The following is a 20028-nucleotide window of genomic DNA, read 5'->3' as shown; positions in this document are numbered from 1 at the left end:
TTAATATAATTTACATAAAATTAAAGATAGTAATAAATTTACATTAAACTTCCAAATTTATTGAAGTGAATATGGCTGTATTACTTTTCTCAAATTTATTTTGTAATAAAAATTATATATATAGATGTCAGCAAACTAACATTGCTGTGGAAGCATGTGAAGGTTATACAAGGAGCCAATTTTGGTGGTAAAAAAAATTTCCGTTGCCGGCATTGCAGTGCTATGAAAATAGGATCCTACACAAAATGAAAACTCACTTGTTGAAGATTCCTAATCAAGTCGTTGAACAGTGTAAATCTGGAACTGATGAAATACTTCGAGAGCTTAGAAGAGAACATGAAGCTGCTGAACGAAGAAAGCAAGCATGGCCATACAATCAAAATGGAAAACAGATTACATGTCACTTCCCCAAGGGTATGATCTAGTTCAACATAAAAAAAAGGAAGGGAGCTTTGGAGTCGACTTTCAGCGCAACGGACAGAGATGGAGCAGATAAGGAGTGTGCCAGGCATTTTACACCGGTTTCATGTAAGAAATCCTTGGCTTCAAAGTTGGGCTCAAAAATTAGCAAATTCTAATCTAGTCGGTTATGTATCTCCCACATTGGATTGACTTCAGACGGCATTATTAACTCAAGAAAGGGCACATGTCGATAAGCTTCTTGAACCTATTTAAAGAGGGGAATTTCTATATGTTCAGATTGATCTTCAACAAAGACCTCTAATTAACATAATGGTAGTTTCTTCGGGTGGTGCCATGCTACTCATGGCTGTTGATTCAAGTGACAAAACTAAAGATGTTGAATATATAGCAAGCTTATTCATCGAGGGCATCAAAAAAATTGGAGCACAAAATGCCATGCAAGCCTTATCAGATAATGCATCCAATTCCAAAAGTGCAGGTGTGTTGATTGAATCGAAATTTCCTCATATTGGACTCCTTGTGGTATTCGTTGCTTGAACTTGACATATAAACTATTTGTGAGCTTTATGATAAATCATCTCATTATTTGGAATGCAAATGGGTGAAAGATTTGGTGGATGAGGTGTGTGAAGTGAACTACTTTATCCTAAATCATAACTTAATAGATATTCAAATATGAAATTATTGAAGGCCGCCGAGAGTAGGTTTGTTTCTAACATAATCGTGGCTGAGCGTTTGATGGAAGTGAAAGAAGCTTTGGATAAAACGATGGTGGACCAAGATTGGAAAGAGTTTAAGGTTAATGGAAAAACCCCTGTTGAATTGAATGCAAGGAAGATTAGAAATTTATTAGTCAGTGAAACATGGTGGGACAAAATTGATTTTCTGTTTGATTTTTTTAGAAAATTTGATAAAGATAAGAGTTATATTGCATCTAATCTATGGCAAGTGGGATTCAATGAAGAGAAAATTAAGGAAATATTTTTTATGATGAGGATTAAGACTTGATAATTGGACACTCAAAAGTTTTTTTGATCTACCTATCCTCCTGAATTTTTTGGATTGCATCAAGAAACTTTGAGTGTCTAATTATCAACATGCCTATTCACTGCATGATTCACTTGCTAATTCTGAAATGTTAGACTATAGAATCACTTCAAGGCGGAAGTAATAAATTTCCAAAAAAAAAAAAAACTCCAAACGAAGACGAATAAATTACATTGCATATAAATAAATGTTTTCAGAAGTTTTTCACTAATGAAGATGATATTCAAAAGGTGGACTCTGAACATGTTGTCTTTTCGTGTGAGTTGGGTTACATTAATCAACCTCATATCATTGCATCAAGAGGGCATGAGGACCCTTTGTCTTGGTGGGCTAACTACAGTGTAACCACACCCTTGCTTCAGGGCCCTGCTTCTAGGCTTCTTTCTCAGACTGCATCTTCATCTTCCTGTGAAAGAAATTGGAGTACTTCTTCCCGATTCAAACGGTTCATAGAAACAAATTGTCATGAACTACCCTTGAAATTTTGGTTTTTGTACATTTAAATCTTCAGAGAAAGGATTGTATGAAATAGTGACATCATGTTATTTGTATCCCTTCTGAATAATTTAATGACATATCAGCTAATTTTTATATGTCATTTACACCTCATTTAATTAAATATTTTAATCATAAATCTCTAAAATTTTAATTAAAAATTACTCAACACTAATTAAAATTGAATCTTCACGTCTCTGTAACCCCTGCTGCTATTTTTCTTTTCCGACGACTGCTTTACTTTTCAATTGATGCCTCTTTACGTCTCTGCAACTGCTCCCTGCTGCTTTTTTTGTTTTTGTTTTTTCCGCAACCGATGGCTGCTGCAATTGATTTTCATTTGTTTGAGATGCTATCAATATTATACTATCTTTGTAGGTGAAGTTTTTTCTTTTCTATTATACTAAAATAGATAAAAACAGTAGAGATCTATTAATAGTTTTAGAGAAAATTAGTGAACTCTAGCCATTATACTCGACTGGATCAACATGTTAGATTATTCTTACTTGCGTTTTATTTTTCTTCTTTTCTGTAGTTTCCTATAAAGCCATCAAACTCTAGCCAGAAACAACAAGAACCCTATAGACTTGTCATCTGCCTGTAATAGCTATTACTCTACCTTTGTTCTATTCAAGTTTCTAGTGATGTTTCGATGAAATTGTAGGTTCTAGAAAGTTTAGAAAACAAACTAGTATAATGTTTACCATTGTAATTCATTTTACAAACAAATTATGTGTTGATATTGTGCATATTTAGTTGAGCTACGATTTTGGCTATTTTGTTCAGCAATCGATTTAATATAGCAACTAATTGGTTATTGCGGATGTTCTAACGGCTTAGCAATAAATTTGTGTGGATTTTAAGTTAATTGACATGAGGTTCAAGGTTCAATCTCTATATTTGTAAATCCTTTCCTCCTTTCCCTACTGCAATGTACTTATTCACTTGTATAAAAATTTAAATGATTATTATCGGAGTAACATGATCCCTATATAGATAACCAATTGAATATAGTTAAATAATCTAAAATTAATATTTTCAATGATTTATAAGCGCCTTTGATAATCCAACATAAAAAGCAAATGATAGAATGAAAAAGCGTGAAAATTAATAAGCATAAAAGAGTTACTATATATGAGTTTTTTTTTATGAGAATTTACACAACAGAAATGCATATTACATATGAATGTTTTCTTTTTGAGATTTTTTTTTTTTGCAAAGTATGTAAAAATATTAAAGTTTCTAGTTGTGTCATTTTCAAAACTAACTTCAAATTACCAAAACAATATACTTACAAAAATATTGAATGAACTTATTCCATATTAAATACTAATTAAAATAAAATACAAGATAACATACTATAAAAATCATATAATAGTATTATTCTCAAAACATTATAAAAGAAATACAAATAATAATAAAATTAAAGTTTTTCTCATGAATTATCATCAGCCTTTTTGATATTCTAAACCATTTGCAAAATGTTTCTGCATTAAAAGTATTATATTGTTAGATAAACCCTTCAATTATATATATAATAATTTGTGAAAATATAAGTAAAAACATATTACTTGAGTCTTGAATAGCGATGGATGATGCTCTTCCAGCAATTTAGTATAATTCATGTTAGATAAAGAATTGAACCTCCAATTTGAAGAAAAATCCTACGTAATAATATTTTTACAATACATATATTTAAATATTTATGACTTTTGACATTTAAAAAGAATAATGCATTCAATCAATACCTATAAAGGATAAAAAAAAGTGATTATGGTAGTTTGGAGTCATTAATATTGGAATTTGATGATAGGAAGGATAAACATGAGTTTGAAACTCCATTAGGAGAGACATTACTAACAACCTTCGTGCTTAAGTGACTTGTTTTGTTTCCCTTGATCAAAATAATAATTATTTATTAAATTCAAAACATAAATTAATTAAATAACATATCAATTAGATGCAAATGTAATAATAAAGGAAAGCATACTCACTTAATATTTTCTCCTTATCTTTTGAAACTTGAGAGTTCATTGCCTTATTTGTTTTTTCTTTTGATTTTTCTCGAGTTGGCTTAGGGTAAACTACCAAAATAGTCACTTTTGTTTGTCTCAAGTTATATTTTAGTCACTTTTGTTTGAAAAGTTACGTTTTAGTCACTTACGTTATCGTGTTGTAACATTTTAGTCACTAAGTCATTAATTGTCGTTAACGGTGTAACTGATGTAACTCGTTAAATCATCATTTCAAACAAAAAATTATCTTAAATTCTACAATTTGTCTTTATATTTTTTCATTTTGAGCAATTTAATTTAATTTTTTATGTTCTTTTAAGTTTTTTTTCCATTCTCTTTTGGATATCCCTTTATTTTCTTCCCTTCTTCATTTCTTTTAATATAGTTTTTCTATGTTTTTCATTTGTTAAAACTAGTCCACAAGCTTGCCTTACTCGAAAAAATTAAATTGTTCAAAAAAAATATAGGGACTAATTTTAATAAATGAAAAACATAGAAAAACTACGTTAAAAGAAATAGAAAAGTAAGGAAAATAGAGGAAGAAGTAGAAGAAGTAGAAGAAGATTTAAAAATAAGGAAAAAAAGAAAAAAAATTAAAGTACTCAAAATGAAAAAAATATGAAGATCGATTGTATAAATTAACTTAAAATTTTTATTTGAAATGATGATTTAACATGGCACATCAACTTACCGTTACACCATTAACGACAATTAATGGCTTAATTACTAAAATGTTACGAAGCGATAATGTAAATGACTAAAATGTAATATTTCAAATATAAATGACTAAATGTAGCTTGAGGTAAACAAAAGTGATTATTTTAATAGTTTACCTTAAATAAACTATTAGATTATTTTTACTTTGATTTTTTTCAATAAAAAAATGAATAGGTGGAGATAATATGGATGAAGAGGAATTGCTGGTAGTTCTAGATCTTTCATTGAATGATCAACTGTAGCTTTCGTCCAGGAGAGGAAGAAAGAAATGTGGATGACCGAAAAATAATTTTGAAGAGTTTTATATTTTTATTAGCTTAAAAATTATTTAGTTTATCACATTTTTTGTTTTTACTTAATATTTTACGTCAATATGATACATTAAATTTTTTGGGTTTTTTGTATTTCAATGTTTGACTATATAAAAATGTTTAATTTCAATGTTATTTTTTAAATGTTAGACTACGTGTCCTACTACCATGTCCAACTTTTGAAGAGTGAGTGTGTCTAAAATTTGAACAGTGCCTCGCTTCTGAAATTTCAAAAATTTAGTGTCCAACACTTGGATCCATACCCGTGTCTCCAGTTAGCATAAAATGAAATTATGAAGGGCGATCAAATAGGACTTTATTTCGCTTCAAACTCTAATATGAACTTATTGAAACTATAATCTAATGCTATAACTAAAGTTTAGTAACTTAAAAAACCTCCAGTTTCCAACTTTTCTCAACAACTCATCACTCACATCTTTCAAAAACTCAAATCAAACCTGAAATTGATTATTTTTAAGACATTTTAACCAAAAATTCTCTTGAAATCATACTTAAATTCACAGTTTTTTTTAATACAAATCACCCTAAAATTTTAATAAATTATGAAAATGATTCACTTTTTTATTATACACGTAATGATTTGAAATCTACAGTAAAAAATGGTCGAGCCAAAGACTTTGGCGCCACCAACATGCCACATCAGCAAACCCAATAAAAAATTTATTTTTTTAGTTGAGTCATATAGAATGGTGACACGTATATAAATACAAAAGAAATACTACTATTTTTGAAAATTTTAGGGGTCAAAAATTAAATATGGTGGTGGAGCCAAAGAGTTTGGCGTTGCTATTTTTGTATGTGTCTGAATTTTTTAATTTTTTTAAAATTTAAAATTATATTGGGTGGACCATTCTAAATGGTGTCACCACTTTATGTCAGGATTTTTTATTTAATGTACTTTTTTATTTAAAAATAATAATATTTTATTTGGTGGAACCACGTAAAATGATACCTTCAATATACTGTGTATGTTTTTTTAATGTGTTTTTTTTAGTATTTAAAATTTTTAAAAAATAATATTTTATTTGGTGGAGCCATATAAAATGACGTCACCAGTGTACTATATGATTTTTTTAAAATGTATTGTTTTTTTAATTTAAAATTTTTTTTAAAAATATTTTATTTTGGTGAAGTCATTCTTTATGGCTCCACAACCCTGGTTGTCCTACATATATTGATTATGAAGGATAAAAAATTATTTTGTAGCGGGTATGAGTATGCTTATTTTTTTCTAAGTTCCACCATGCATCGGAGATACTATCCCGTACCTATATTCGATGGCATATGGGTTGGACATGGACAAGGATGAGTCCAAGTAAAATAATATTTACATTTTTACCATTTCAACATAGTATTTTAAATTTAGTAAATATACAAATTTAATTCTCATAATATTTACAGTTCAAAAATTCTAAGGTTTATCCTATTCTCTAGTGATAACTGATAAGTGCAGAAACTTCAAAATCAATGCAACAATAAGATTATAATATTAGATGAAATGCATATGTATATATCATGGTAAGGCATGCAAACAAAAGAATAACTCAACTAATATATATATACTGATTTATAGATGAATACATTTGTAAATAGTAATAACATACATATAAAGAAGATAAAAATAGTGTGAGAGAAAAAAGGGCTAAATACAATTTCATGCAACCAAAACAGTTAGGAAAAAGTAATTTAACATCAAACACATAGGGCAAAATAGCGTTGAGCAAGAAAAACAGAGAAACTAAAACGAAATTTTTTTTATTTAATTTATAATTAATTTTATTGTTTCGTTGAACCTCAATGAAGCGTGATCCATGTTTACTCAAGAAGACATTCTGATATCTGCATAATTTAAAAAAATATACATAAATTAAATATAATTAATTATTACATTACAATTAACTACTTTTAATATAATAAATGCACATTAAAATATATTTACATGCCTTACTTGTATTTATTAACTTCAAAACAAATACAACTATTTTCTTTTCTCTTCTCTTCTCTTCTCTTTTCTTCTCTTCTTCTACTTCAAAATTTTAAGAGGGACCTAAAACAGCCCCACCTTTCTTTTTAAAATGATAATCCGATCTCTTCTCTTCTCCCATTCTAATTTTTTTTAAAGCCATTAATTAAATTGACCATGACAAGTCACTTTGTAACACCCATGTCCTGTTCCGTTATTGGAATAGAGTACGGAGTGTTACTATACACGTTGAAATATTTCATTTCAATCAGCATCCAATCATAAAAATAATTTCATAAATTCAGATAATATTCAACATGAAATAAATCAAACATTTACGAGCCTTAAATTGATCCTTCGAAGCCCTAAAAATAAGTTACGAACATTCAGGGATCAAATCAGAATAAATCAGAATATTCAGGGAAATTTTTTTAAAAAAAATTTCAAAACAAGGGTCACACAGCCTTGTGGCCAGGCCGTGTGGTGTAGGGACATAACCGTATGGCCAACCGTATCCCAAACCGTGTATCATTCGAAATGAATCCACACGGTCGTGTGGCAAAATGTGTGCTAGCCCGTGTAACAATCGAAATACCCTCACACGGCCTTGTCACAGGCCATGTAGATACTGCACTTAAACACGCTTAGGGCACACGCTCATGTGGGTTGCCCGTGTGTGACACACGACTGTGTGACAACTCGTGTCTCAGGCCGTGTGTATCCAAAATTGACTCAAAACATGCTCTTTTCTTCTCCCATATGCATACATACCTAAACATACTCAAACATACAATCAAATAAGTCATTTGACACCTTCAATATCAATCTACTCATGTAATATAATCAATACTAAGCCTAACCAATATGTTATCATTGTAACAGCTTGTTTTTCAATGGTGTCAGAAACAGTGGTTTCGGGACCACAAATTCGACTACTAAATTCGTATAATTAGTATTTAAATTATATGAGTCAATAATAATTTTTATATTGAATTTTGAATTGGTAAATTTTAATTATTAAATTAAAAGTTAGTATGAGAGGTTTGGTTCAAAAGGCAAGTGGTTATTGAAAACGAGGTTTTAGGACCTTGTTTTCGTAATTTAAGGCAGTCAACATTTTTACTAAATATTTACAGAGTCTTATTATAGGTTAATTAAAGTTTGGTTCGGTAACTTTTACAATTAATTGCCTAAAAAGGTAAAAGGATTAAATTGTAAAGGAGGTAAAAGTTAGTTGCTATAGATTTTAAATACTAAAGGGACCAAAATGGTGATTAAATCATAGTAAAAAATTCCAAACGGTAGTGACATGATTACCATCCATTAACTTTTGGGTTATTTATTCATTTAGTCCTAATTGGTTTAAGATTAAATTGTAAATAAGTTTTCTTAATTGAAATTTAATATAATTGAAGGACCAATTGTGTAATTGGACCCTCTTAAAATGGCCTAATAATAGAAATGATGTTGAATTCTTTAGATTGTGGTAAATTGTAATTAAATCCTAATTAAATAAGGATTTACTAATTAATTTGTTTCCAATATGATCGGAAATGGTGGTTCTGAGGCTACAACTCCAGTGTGTTAGGCCGTAAATATTGATTAGTAAATATTTACGAGGTCATTAGTGTCATATTAAAATTTGGTTAAGAAATTTTAACGTTTGGATGATTAATTAAGCAAAAAGAACTAAATTGTAAATATGAAAAAGATGGATTTATTAATTTAAAAGGTAAATTAAAGGGGTTTGAATGGTAAATAAACCATAATTACTCATAGTGGACGGTAATGGGTTTATAATTGGTGATATTTGAATGGAAATGAAAATGGCATAATAGTAATTAAAATTATAAATGGAATTTAAATAAAATGAAATAGAAATTCTAGTCTATCTTCTTCATTTTCACACTTCCAAAACCGAAATACCATCGCAAGAGAGAGAGAGCTCATTCAACCAAGCTAGGGTTCATTAATTTGGTACGTAAATCTTTCCCCTTTTTAGTAATTTTTATGTTTTTAAGCTTGTATTAGCTTAATCTAGCTAACCTGAGGACTAGTTTGTAAAATTTTTAAATGTTATAAAAGTTGTCATTAATGATTTAAGTCATTTCTTGAATTTTTATGATAGATTATGAAACCTTGTTCTTAGATTGGATTATTTTGTAAAGTAAATTTTGATGATTTTAACATTTAAGGACTAAATTGTTAAAACGATAAAATTGCTTGTATTTGAGGTGACATAATTGCAAATAGGGGCTGTTAGGAGACCCTTAATGTTTCGAATGTACTAGGTTTTACGTAAAATTAGTTAATTTTCATGTTGGGGATTAAGGACTAAACTGCATAAAAGTAAAATATTTGGGGTAATTTTGTAAAAATGTCAAAAAGGACTTAAATGCATAAAAAAAGATTTAATTTTACTGTTGGATTCTGTTAATTGAATGAAACTAATATTTTAGATCAATAATGGATTGAAAATTGAGGCATAAAGAAGTTGCTGAATAGTCCCTATACTTTGGCAGTTACTGCAAATCAATCCAGTAAGTTCGTACTATTATTTCTATAATATAATGATTCTTTTTATACATTCTTTGTTATATAATTAAATTCATAGTATTCTTAATAATTGATTGATTGAAAATATCTAAGAAATGATCGACTGATGAGTTATCAGGCTTTGAACCGGTGAATACTAAATGAATATTCTGCTTTGATGATACACACCATCGTGATGGCTGAGATCCTACATATGTTGCGATTTGTCAACAACTTGTGTGAGCAGCATCGTGAACTAGTGAATTGAATAGCTACTATATTCTGGTGATATAAACCGTTCTGATGGCTGAGATCCTGTACATGTTGCGGATTCTCGAAAGCTTGTGTGAGCAACATCGTGAACTAGTGAAATGACTGAATACTCTGTACTGATGAAATAGATCATTATAATGGCTGAGATCTTGCATACATTGTGGATTCTCATCAGCTTGTGTGAGCAGTATCGTGAATCGGTCAAAACTCTGTAACTAGTTCAAACAAGCGAGGTTTTGTGCTTACTGAATGAAATCATGCCTTACCGAAATCGGAAGAATTTGAGTTCTGGTACGGTATAATACTCACCTGTTGTGAACTGTTTGAAAGGGATTACGTTGTTATTTCTTATAATTGAACTATTAAGTTTGTTGGTAAGATTTATCGTTAATTTGAATAACTTACTAAGCTTTCATTAAGCTTACCTGTGTTTTGTTCTGTGTTTCGTAGATTTATTTTTGGGCGGGAAGTCGGATCAACCTACAACATCACACTATCTTAAGGACTTTTTGGTAGATTTTGAAACAACTTGGCTTATATGGCATGTAATAGGGCTATTGAATATGTTTTGTGACTAATTTTGTGTAAATTATTATATAACTTGGTTGCTTGGAGTTTTGTGGTCTAAGGTAAGTGCGTGTTTGATAAAATGAGTCATGTTGTAGCATATGCAAGTGTGTGTTGAATGGGTTGGAAATTTGGTATGGTTGAGTATGAAACGAGTAAGGCATTTTGGTTGTGTAAGTAAGACCCTGGATGTGCATTTGTGACTTGTATGTCAATTTAAAGTAACAAGTTGTCTAGGTGTTTGAGTTGTGATATCATTGATGACACATTGGTTTGGCACTTAGGCTAATTGTTTTGCCATGTTTTGAACATATTTGAATGTACTTTGAAGGTTTGTATGCATGTACTTTGGGTGTGTTTAGATATGGATAGGGCAAGTATTGGGTCAATTAATGGTGCACACGGCCTGGGGCACAGTCTACCACATGGCCATGTGTCATACATGGGTGTCTGACCAGGTGTGTTAGGTGCAGGGTTCACATGGTTCAGCACACGGGTGTGTGGCCCAAGTTAGTGAGTTACACGAGTAGGCATACAGTTGAACACATGGGTGTGTGGGATGGCCACACAGGCGTGTGGGACAGCCATACGACCATGTGACTCCTGTAGGTGAAATTTTTTTCAATTTTGCCTGAAATGTCCTAATTTGTTCCGAATTAGTCCTCGATTATTCATAAACTATTTTAGGGGCCTCAAAGATCCAATTTAAAGCCCGTACATGTATGTTTTATTTCTTTTCGAACATATTCGTATTAATGGAATTCATTTGATATTTGGATGCCAATTGTTATGAGAAGTCATGATATGTGATGTAACCCTATTCCAGTGATGGAAACGGTATATGAGTGCTACAGGTCTCGATTTAGTTTCAAACTTGTTCGAAGGCTTTTGTAAGCCCGATTAAGGCTCAGTTTCATTGTAATGCATGTTTAACATGGAATTAACTTGTATTTATTAATTATTAAATATTATCGAATAAATCACTTATGAATATTCCGGTTTACTGTTGTAGCATCCTATAACTTGAGTCCGACGACTAGGCTTGGTATAGGGTGTTACAATCATAGACACCTCAATATTTCATTACAATTCACTTTCATATTTTCATATACAAAGCACAACTAACACGACAAAATCTTACATCGATATCATTTCATATCATTAGTCATCATATTGTCATTATAGTTCATTCTTGATCAAAAAATTCTACCTAAGTAAAACATACATACCTATATAGGTTATCCAAACAAAAAAAATACAAGTTAAATGTATAATTTGTACAAACCAAGTACTTATGCATCATATCCAAAAGGAGTCCTATTACATGCTATATATACCAAACTAAAATCTAAGTCTACCAAAATTTCTTGGATAGTGTGATTCTTCGAGCTGATCCGATCTCCCGATCCAAAAAACATATCTACAAGAAATAAAATAAATAATACGAGTAAGCTTTCATAAAGCTTAGTAAGTTTGTCGATTGAATGGTAAAGCTTATCAAATCAACATAATAATAATTCAACTAAAAGATTAATGAACATATTTCCTGTCAACGAGGTTATTATCAAAATTCCTGTCAATCACAGCTCCCAACAAGAGAGTAATGCTCAAACATTAGTTCAAATCAATTTTTCACATTTCAGTAACATTCACATTTCTTACTATCACAATACATAATCTTTTTAACATATAATCTTTTTAACATATAATAATATTACAACATTTACCACTTTTACACATATATGCTATTACAAATTGCTTACTGTTTCACACATCACATTTAGAACCTCATTTCTTTCCATCTAATAAATACTGTAGAGACGATTGAAACCCCGGAACACGTTTCCTATTGTGCCATAGTCCAACTATGGTCTTACATATGCATTGCCCTGGCCCTGCCATGGTCTTATGTTCATAGTGCCATAATCCAATTATGGTATTACCATCAGAATGCCATAGCGCAACTATGGTCTTACATATACACACTGCCATGGTCCAACCATGGTCTTACGTTTGAATAATTGCCATAGCCTCGCTATGGTCTTACGTGCGAATGTAGCCTGCTTCATTGATATTAGGAATTATCATTTTCGTAACTTTCTACAATTCCTATTCTATCAAAAAATCAATTTAATATTAGTAATTTTACATCATTTAAGCTCTAATATTCATAAGCAATTAGAAATATTATTGAGTTCATATTAAATGAACGTACAAGACTAATTTGCAGTAATGACTCAGAATATCTCAATCAGTGATCGACATAATATCAATTCATTATTTTCATTTTCAATTACACACATCAATATAATCTAACATTGTGTAAGTTCATATATTACATTTAAAAATATACTAAAATTAAACCGAACGAACTTACCTGACTAAATTGTGGCAATGACAAAGGTACAAGGACTATTCCGTAATTTTCTCTTTTCCTCGATTTTCCACTCGTTCTTGATCTAAAATAATATTTTCATTCAATTAACTAATTCCAATGGTAAAATTAACTCATTTTATGCAATTAAGTTCTTTTTAATATTTTACGAAATTACCCCTAATATTTCACTTTTATTCAATTTAGTTCATAAGCCTCAAACATGCAATTTAACCATTTTTATTAAAACCCAATTCTGCCAAATCATCTATGACTTCCTAACAGTCCATATTTGCAATTATTTCACCTCATGTACATGTTATTTTACCATTTTAGCAATTTAGTCATTAAATGTTAAAATCATCAAAAATCACTTTACAAAATAGTCTTATCTAACAACCAAGCTTAATAATTTAACATAAAACTTCATAAACATCTCAATTTCATCAATGGCATAATCCTCAACATTTGGAAATTATACAAATTAGTCCTCGGGATAGCTAAGTTAAGCTAATGCGAGTTCAAAAACATAAAAATTACTAAAAATGGGTTAGGTTTGCTTACCCAATATGAGAACCAAAGCTAATCGAACTCCCTCCTATGGCTTCTTAGGGTTTCGATTCAAAATTATGAAGAAGATGATAAGTTTACTTGTTTTCTTTATTATATTTCATTTAATTACCAATTTACTAATTTGCCCTTCTTAATTACTCATAATTTTTAACATTTATAAGCCTAATACCGTCCACTATCCCTTCTAATCATATATTTACCCTTCAAGGAGAGTTTATTTGCACAATTGGTCCTTCAATTTTATTAAATTCCAACTAAACAAACTTAATTTTCAATTTAATCCTAACTAATTAGGACTAAATCAGTAAATAGCCCAAAAGTTAGCGAATTTAATCATATTCACCACCTCTTGGACTTTTGACCTTGGTTTAATTACCATTTTTGTCCCTTTACTATTTTAAATCAAAAGCAATTAATTTTTACCTCTTTTACAATTTAATCCTTTTACCGCAATTAAGCGATAAATCGTCAAAATTACCATACCAAACCTCAATTCATATATAATACGACTCTGTAAATATTTAATAAAGATATTTATGGCCTTAAATTATGGAAATGAGGTCCTAATACTTTGTTTTCAATAATCACTTAACTTTTGAACCGAACAACTTACACTAACTTTTAATTCTATTGGTTAAAATTCCTCATATCAAAATTCATTATAAAATTACTATTGACTCATATAATTTAAATATTAATTATAAGAACTTACTCGTCGGACTTGTGACCCCGAAACCATTGTTTTCGACACCATTTTATTTCTTTTAAAAATGCCCTAGTTTTTTGTTTTTACAAATCAACCATTTCTCTTTTTTTTTCCAGTCAATTCAATCCCTCACTTTCTTTCTTTTTTTTTTTCTCATTTTTTCCCAAACTTTCTTTATTTTTTGGTCCTCTCTTTCTTGATTTCTATTAAAAATGTCACTTATCAAACTTTCTTTAAAAATGTCCCTTTGATTTTCTTGATTTCACATTACATAAATGATTTACATAAAAATTATTTTACATTGCTAGCATTTCAAATGACTATCAATTTACATAATTTAAAATTTATATTATACAAAATATAATTTTACATTTCAAACATTCTAAAATAGTTTCACTTAACTTACAATGTGTAAATTTACAACACGAGCAACTTTCTCAATACTAAAAATTTACAACACGAGCAACTTTCTCAATACTAAAAAAAAAAATTAGACAATTTTGTTCAAGACCGACAACATTGTGTCTTACAAATTGAAAAATAAATTGTTTAACCGCAACAGCAGCAACTTTCTCGATGCTATTATCTTGTAGCTCGGATGCTGTTGATATTGATTATTTCATCCATGCAGTTCGATTTGGGATTCCTTAAAACCTTCAAACATCCTGTTGGCTCAGAGAATCCCAAATAATCCACCCGTTGGCTACATAACCAATTTGAGCCCGTTATTGTCTTACCACAACCAACGGAAAAACTTACATAACCAATTTGAACCCGTTACCGAATAAATTACTGGCAATCAAAAATAATCATTAAACATAAAAACATAAAAAACACCAATCATCTCTCTCCACTTCATCCTCTAATATGATATAATTAAAAAAATTCTCCAACTTAGAGTGATCTGTCATTGGGTTGTGGATATATATAACTTTTTGATCATGTCATTCTATATGGCTTCACCAAATAAAATATTACTTTTTCAAAAAAAATTAAATTAAAAAATAACACATTTTGAAAAAACCATACACGGTATATTGGTGGCGCCATTCTATATGGCTCCAAATGAAATATTATTTTTTAAATAGAAAAACACATTTAAAAAAAAACCGGTGTGGTAGCACCATTTAGAATGACTCCACCCAATAAAAAATACTTTTTTTATAAAAAAAAATTACACTAACACATACAAAAGTGGTGGTGACTATATTTATTTTTTAACTCTCCAATTTTTCAGAAATAGTAGTATTTCTCTAGTATTTATATAAGTGACATCATTCTACATAATTCCACCAAAAAATAAATTTTTTATTGATTTTACAGACGTGGCATGTTGGTGGCACCAAATTTTTTTGGACCCACTAATTTTTACTATAGATTTTAAGTTATTTATATGTATGATCAGAAAAGTGGATATTTTTCTAATTAATCAAAATTTTAAGATCATTTGTATAAAAAAACCCCTAATTTCACCAAGAAAAAATTAGAAATTAAATCTCCTACTCTATCACTCATGGTTGATGTGAAACAAGAAATGGAGAAGAAAATGGATGAAATCAATTTTTAAGAGTTAGAATCAGTAAAAAAAAAATAGAAACCATCTTTACTTCGTTGAAAATCAAGGGATTTTGATGAAGAAATATTCCCTCCAAAAATTGGCAATAAGAAATGATAAAGAGACTGATGAAAATTGATTTATCAAACTTAATGAATAAATTAACAGAAAATACTTGCCAATCAGAAGTTTATGATTTGAAATCAAGAATCAATGTAAATGTTTGAGAAAAGTTGAGAGGATTTTGAGAGAAAATGGAGGGAAACGAAATGAATGGTGAAAAATGGTTGGATAACCATTCCCTCTTTTATGGAAATAAACTAATGGGAAATTTGCTCACATATCTTTGGGCAAAATTAAACTATCAAGAGTTAACATTTTCTAAATCTAATTTCTACACTTTTAGACATTGACCCCTCAAATTACCTCTTTCACAAATTAGTCCATAATCCACAATTCTAGTTTCCAATTCCCATCTAATATTAAACTAAATATAATATTAACTCACTAACAATGAATTGTGGAAACAACCCAATACTCGTTCTTAGAAAACCTCTCTGTTTGACTTCTCGGAACGATTTGGATTCCGAAATCCGACACCTTCTAAACATTGAAAAATTTTGAACCCTTCAACATTTCCATCTTTCTCACGCTTCTCAATAATCAAAGAAAGCAAACTAGCCACCATCATGAAAAGACAAGAAAAGTGGATCATCTTTTCTTAATCCTCGAAAAGTTATAGGGTAAATTACAAAAACGATCACTTTTATTTACCTCAAATTACATTATAGTCACTTATGTTTGAAATGTTACGTTTTAGTCACTTATGTTATCGTTTTGTTACAAAATGGTCATTCAACTGTTAAAGTCCATTACCTCCCTAATGGCAATCCTACGTGGCAGTCCAAACGGCTTTTAAATGTCAATTTAGATGTCTAGTTGCTAGGATGAAAATAAATTTTTAATTAAATAAATTTAATTTAGACTGTCACGTAGGACATCAAAGTTGGGAATTAAAACTCATTTGAACTGCCATGTAGGATCACTGTTAGGGAGGTAACAGAATTTAATGGTAACATTTCGTAACAAAATAATAATGTAAGTGATTAAAATGTAATATTTCAAATATAAATGATTAATATGTAATATCAGGGAAACAAATAGTTTACCCAAAATTTTAATTGCGCCTTTCTTTAACTCTATTAATCATAATAGAAAAATGAGTCGTCATGTCGTATTTCACAAAGCGATACACCCAGCATTTGATAAATCCCATTCTCACCTTGATTTTCCCCCCCAAGAAACTGCTATAAAACTGTCATAAAAATTTTGAAAGCCCAATTTACAGCCATGACCCCTTTCTTTCGCTATTTACATTTCTTCAAAGCATGGAGTGTTTCATGAGAGGTGATGGTGTTGTCCTAAACTTTTTTACCCTCAATGAAAGCATATTGGGTTAGGAGACGCAATCTGAAAGCATAGGTCCCATGCGACAAGCCATAAATCTCGCAATAACTTTGTACAGAAAGTCGCAATACCCTATAGGCTTGCAGTGGTTAAATTCAATTGGCAATTGACCATGGATAAAGAACTTGCGTACCAAATTGATTACATCATTTTGACAAGGTATTCCAGGAAAAAACCACCCGAGCCCAGAGTCCGGAGTCTACCAGTACAAAATACTGCTTATTTAATCTCATCAAGAACATTATCCATATCATAAGTTGAGTTCTTTTTAAACAAATTCATGAAATGATTGAAGATAAGCCTCCCTAGTTGTTGATCGTCCTCAATCTACTCTCCATCAAGTCCTTTGAGTCTCCAAATTGCATTCGTGTGTCAATGGCACATTATTGTGGCATGGAAAAGTCAAGGTGTTCTTATCGCCATTTCATAGCCAATTTATTCTTGGTCGCTAAGCACAATAGCATTCCTCCCTTTACCACGCTTTGTCAATCTCTCTTGATCTCGTGTTCTAGCCTTGGTTGAGGCTTAGGCTTAATGGTTGAAATCTTGTCGATCTCTTTAACGAAGCATCTATCATCCTTTTGCTATTACCAAACTATCTTCAATCCTATGCTTGAAGGTTACGATTTGCAGCGCTCATGTTCTCAAGCATTTTGTTCATGGAAGAATCTCTCCTCTTGGTTCCATCCCTCCACCACATTTTTCTGGTTCCCACAATTTTGTTCCTCTATTTGAGCTTCCAACGATTTGAGGTCCATTTCATTATTCCACCTCAGAGACAAGCAACCTGATTTGCCTGTAAGTCCATATAGTAACCATTTCCTGAAGCTGAGCCTGCTGCGATTCTTCTACAGCTTACCATTTCTTTGCTATTTTCCCATAGGAAAAACAATAGACGGACAATGGCGTTTAATAAACTCTCTCAGTGCTCTAGTTGCCAAGGGCTGTCCAGCCCCTTGACAATCAAAGCTAATACAGCCACTCAAAGGCAAAACCAGCATGGCAATCGTATTTCTCACATTACAGCAACAGGAAATAAAAAAACTTCATACCATAAAGCTTGATAGCGGTCAACAGATATGAGAGACGATGAACACAGTTGTCAGTCATTTCATCAAATCGAAGACGGATACATACTGAATCAGAATATATTGATTCTTTTCTTTTTCATATGTTTGATTATCCAATATGTGCCAAACTAAGATGTAGAACACGAATACTAAAATAAATAAAGGGTTTTAATAACATTACTAACGTCCATAAAAAAACACCAAATAAAAATCCATTATAAAAACTTTTGATCGTTGCAAAACGATTCGAAATGCAAGCAATAAACTAAAAGTCAAAATCTAGTTTTCATTGCCTAGTACAAGCTAAGGGCAGTTTTAATTTCACAGGTCTTGGACGCTCAAACCTGCAAACATGAAAACAGTGACGGTAAAGACATATAAGTAACGGGAAAGTAATTTCAAATATGGACATAGGTTCAATAAAAACAAGAATGTAAAAGCGGCTCCTTCATCATGAATTACCTGGAGGAAGAGACTGCTTCAACTTGTCAGCCTTCTCAGCATCAGACACGCAAAGGGTGTACAAGTACTTGGAGCAGCGGACCTTGAACTTGACAACATCTCTGCTTTTCTTGATTTTTACAGAGCGAGCATCTTTCCTTCTAGCAGTGAGAAGGAAGTCCTTGATCTCATGAATTTGCTTAGGCTGTCCATCAGAATACAAATCTTAGGAAATAAAGCAGAACCAGAAAACATGATATTAAAAGCCTAAAGATCATCATCGACAGGTCAGTTAACTGCTCGAGCACAAGGAAAACACAAACTAGGACTACTGGAAATAAATAAATAAAAACTGGACATTCATGCTAACCAAACATTCCAACATTCCAAATATTTCAGCTTAGTTTGTTAAGCAGCAAATTAGTTCAAACTTTTAAACAATCATTTATCAGACCAGACCAGCCTACCATTAAATGAGTTCATCTCACGACTCAAGTTGACACTGAAATCAAAAGATACCAAAAAAGAAAGAAATAAAAAACTCATCAACTCAATGCAATTAATAGCAATATTTTCAAGCAGACCAAGGGCAAAGTACCTCATTGCAAATATTCCAATGAAACAAAACGAGAAAATACATACATTGAATGCACAACCATTTACCAAAGTTTCACAATCCGTAAAACTATAATCTAAGGCAAAGCTCACATATTTCAAATGTCTCCTAAAATACAGAACCCAAACTATTTCTCAAAATCTTTTAAACCAATTGAAATTTCAACCCATCTTCACTAAGAACATAAACGAAAAAAAAAAAGAAAAGCAAGCCAACAACAGAAAAAAAAATGAAACGATTACCGGTAAAAGAGGATCTGAAGAACAAATAATCATCATTAAGAAAGAGGCATTGACCATGAAAAAAAAATCAGACTCGGAGATCTAATGAAATAAATGGAGAGGGAAAGAGACTTTATTTTACCATTTTCAACTGAAGCTTTCAGGGGAGCTTCCTCACTCTGCAGGAACACCTAAAAATCAAAGCTCGCAGTCCAACCTTGTGTTTCTTCGTTATTTGATTATATGGAGGCGTTGAAGGAAAACCCTAAAAATAGTTTACTTTGTTACCCGTTTTACCCTTGTTTAAGTGGTTTTATTATTAAGAGTCCGAATCTCCTATCCTGCTGCTGGACTTGGACGGGATCTTTTGCGTAACAGAAATGACCTTATTATGGGCCAAGAGGCCCTTTATACTAAAAATTCAACATTCAATCGAATCAATATTGAATATGGATTGGCAAAAGATACACACCGTGAATTTAATTGAAATTTTAAAATTTTTAATCACAGGATTAATTTTAATTAATTTAAGTGGTTAATCGAATTATACATTTTTTAAAAAAATAAGTTTAAAATATAAAAAAAAATCCATGATAATTTTTTCCTTAATTAAAAAAAACATAATAACAACTATAAAT

General features: G+C 30.8%; 1 protein-coding gene across 1 annotated transcript; it reads right to left on the bottom strand.

Annotated features, from left to right (window-relative positions):
* Positions 1-18262: 18262 nt before the first annotated feature.
* LOC107896921 (60S ribosomal protein L38) lies at positions 18263-19772 on the bottom strand. Its single transcript, XM_016822232.2, has 3 exons — positions 19533-19772; positions 18575-18758; positions 18263-18456 (listed from the first exon to the last, which is right to left on the bottom strand). The coding sequence occupies exons 1-3, from the start codon at positions 19533-19535 to the stop codon at positions 18434-18436; spliced, it is 210 nt and encodes a 69-aa protein (XP_016677721.1). The 5' UTR covers positions 19536-19772; the 3' UTR covers positions 18263-18433.
* Positions 19773-20028: the final 256 nt, after the last annotated feature.

Source organism: Gossypium hirsutum, chromosome A10 (assembly GCF_007990345.1).
Source record: "Gossypium hirsutum isolate 1008001.06 chromosome A10, Gossypium_hirsutum_v2.1, whole genome shotgun sequence".
NCBI classification, from domain to species: Eukaryota; Viridiplantae; Streptophyta; class Magnoliopsida; order Malvales; family Malvaceae; genus Gossypium; species Gossypium hirsutum.
The sequence above is the reverse complement of the archived record's forward strand: the minus strand, read 5'-3'. Positions and strand labels throughout refer to the sequence as shown.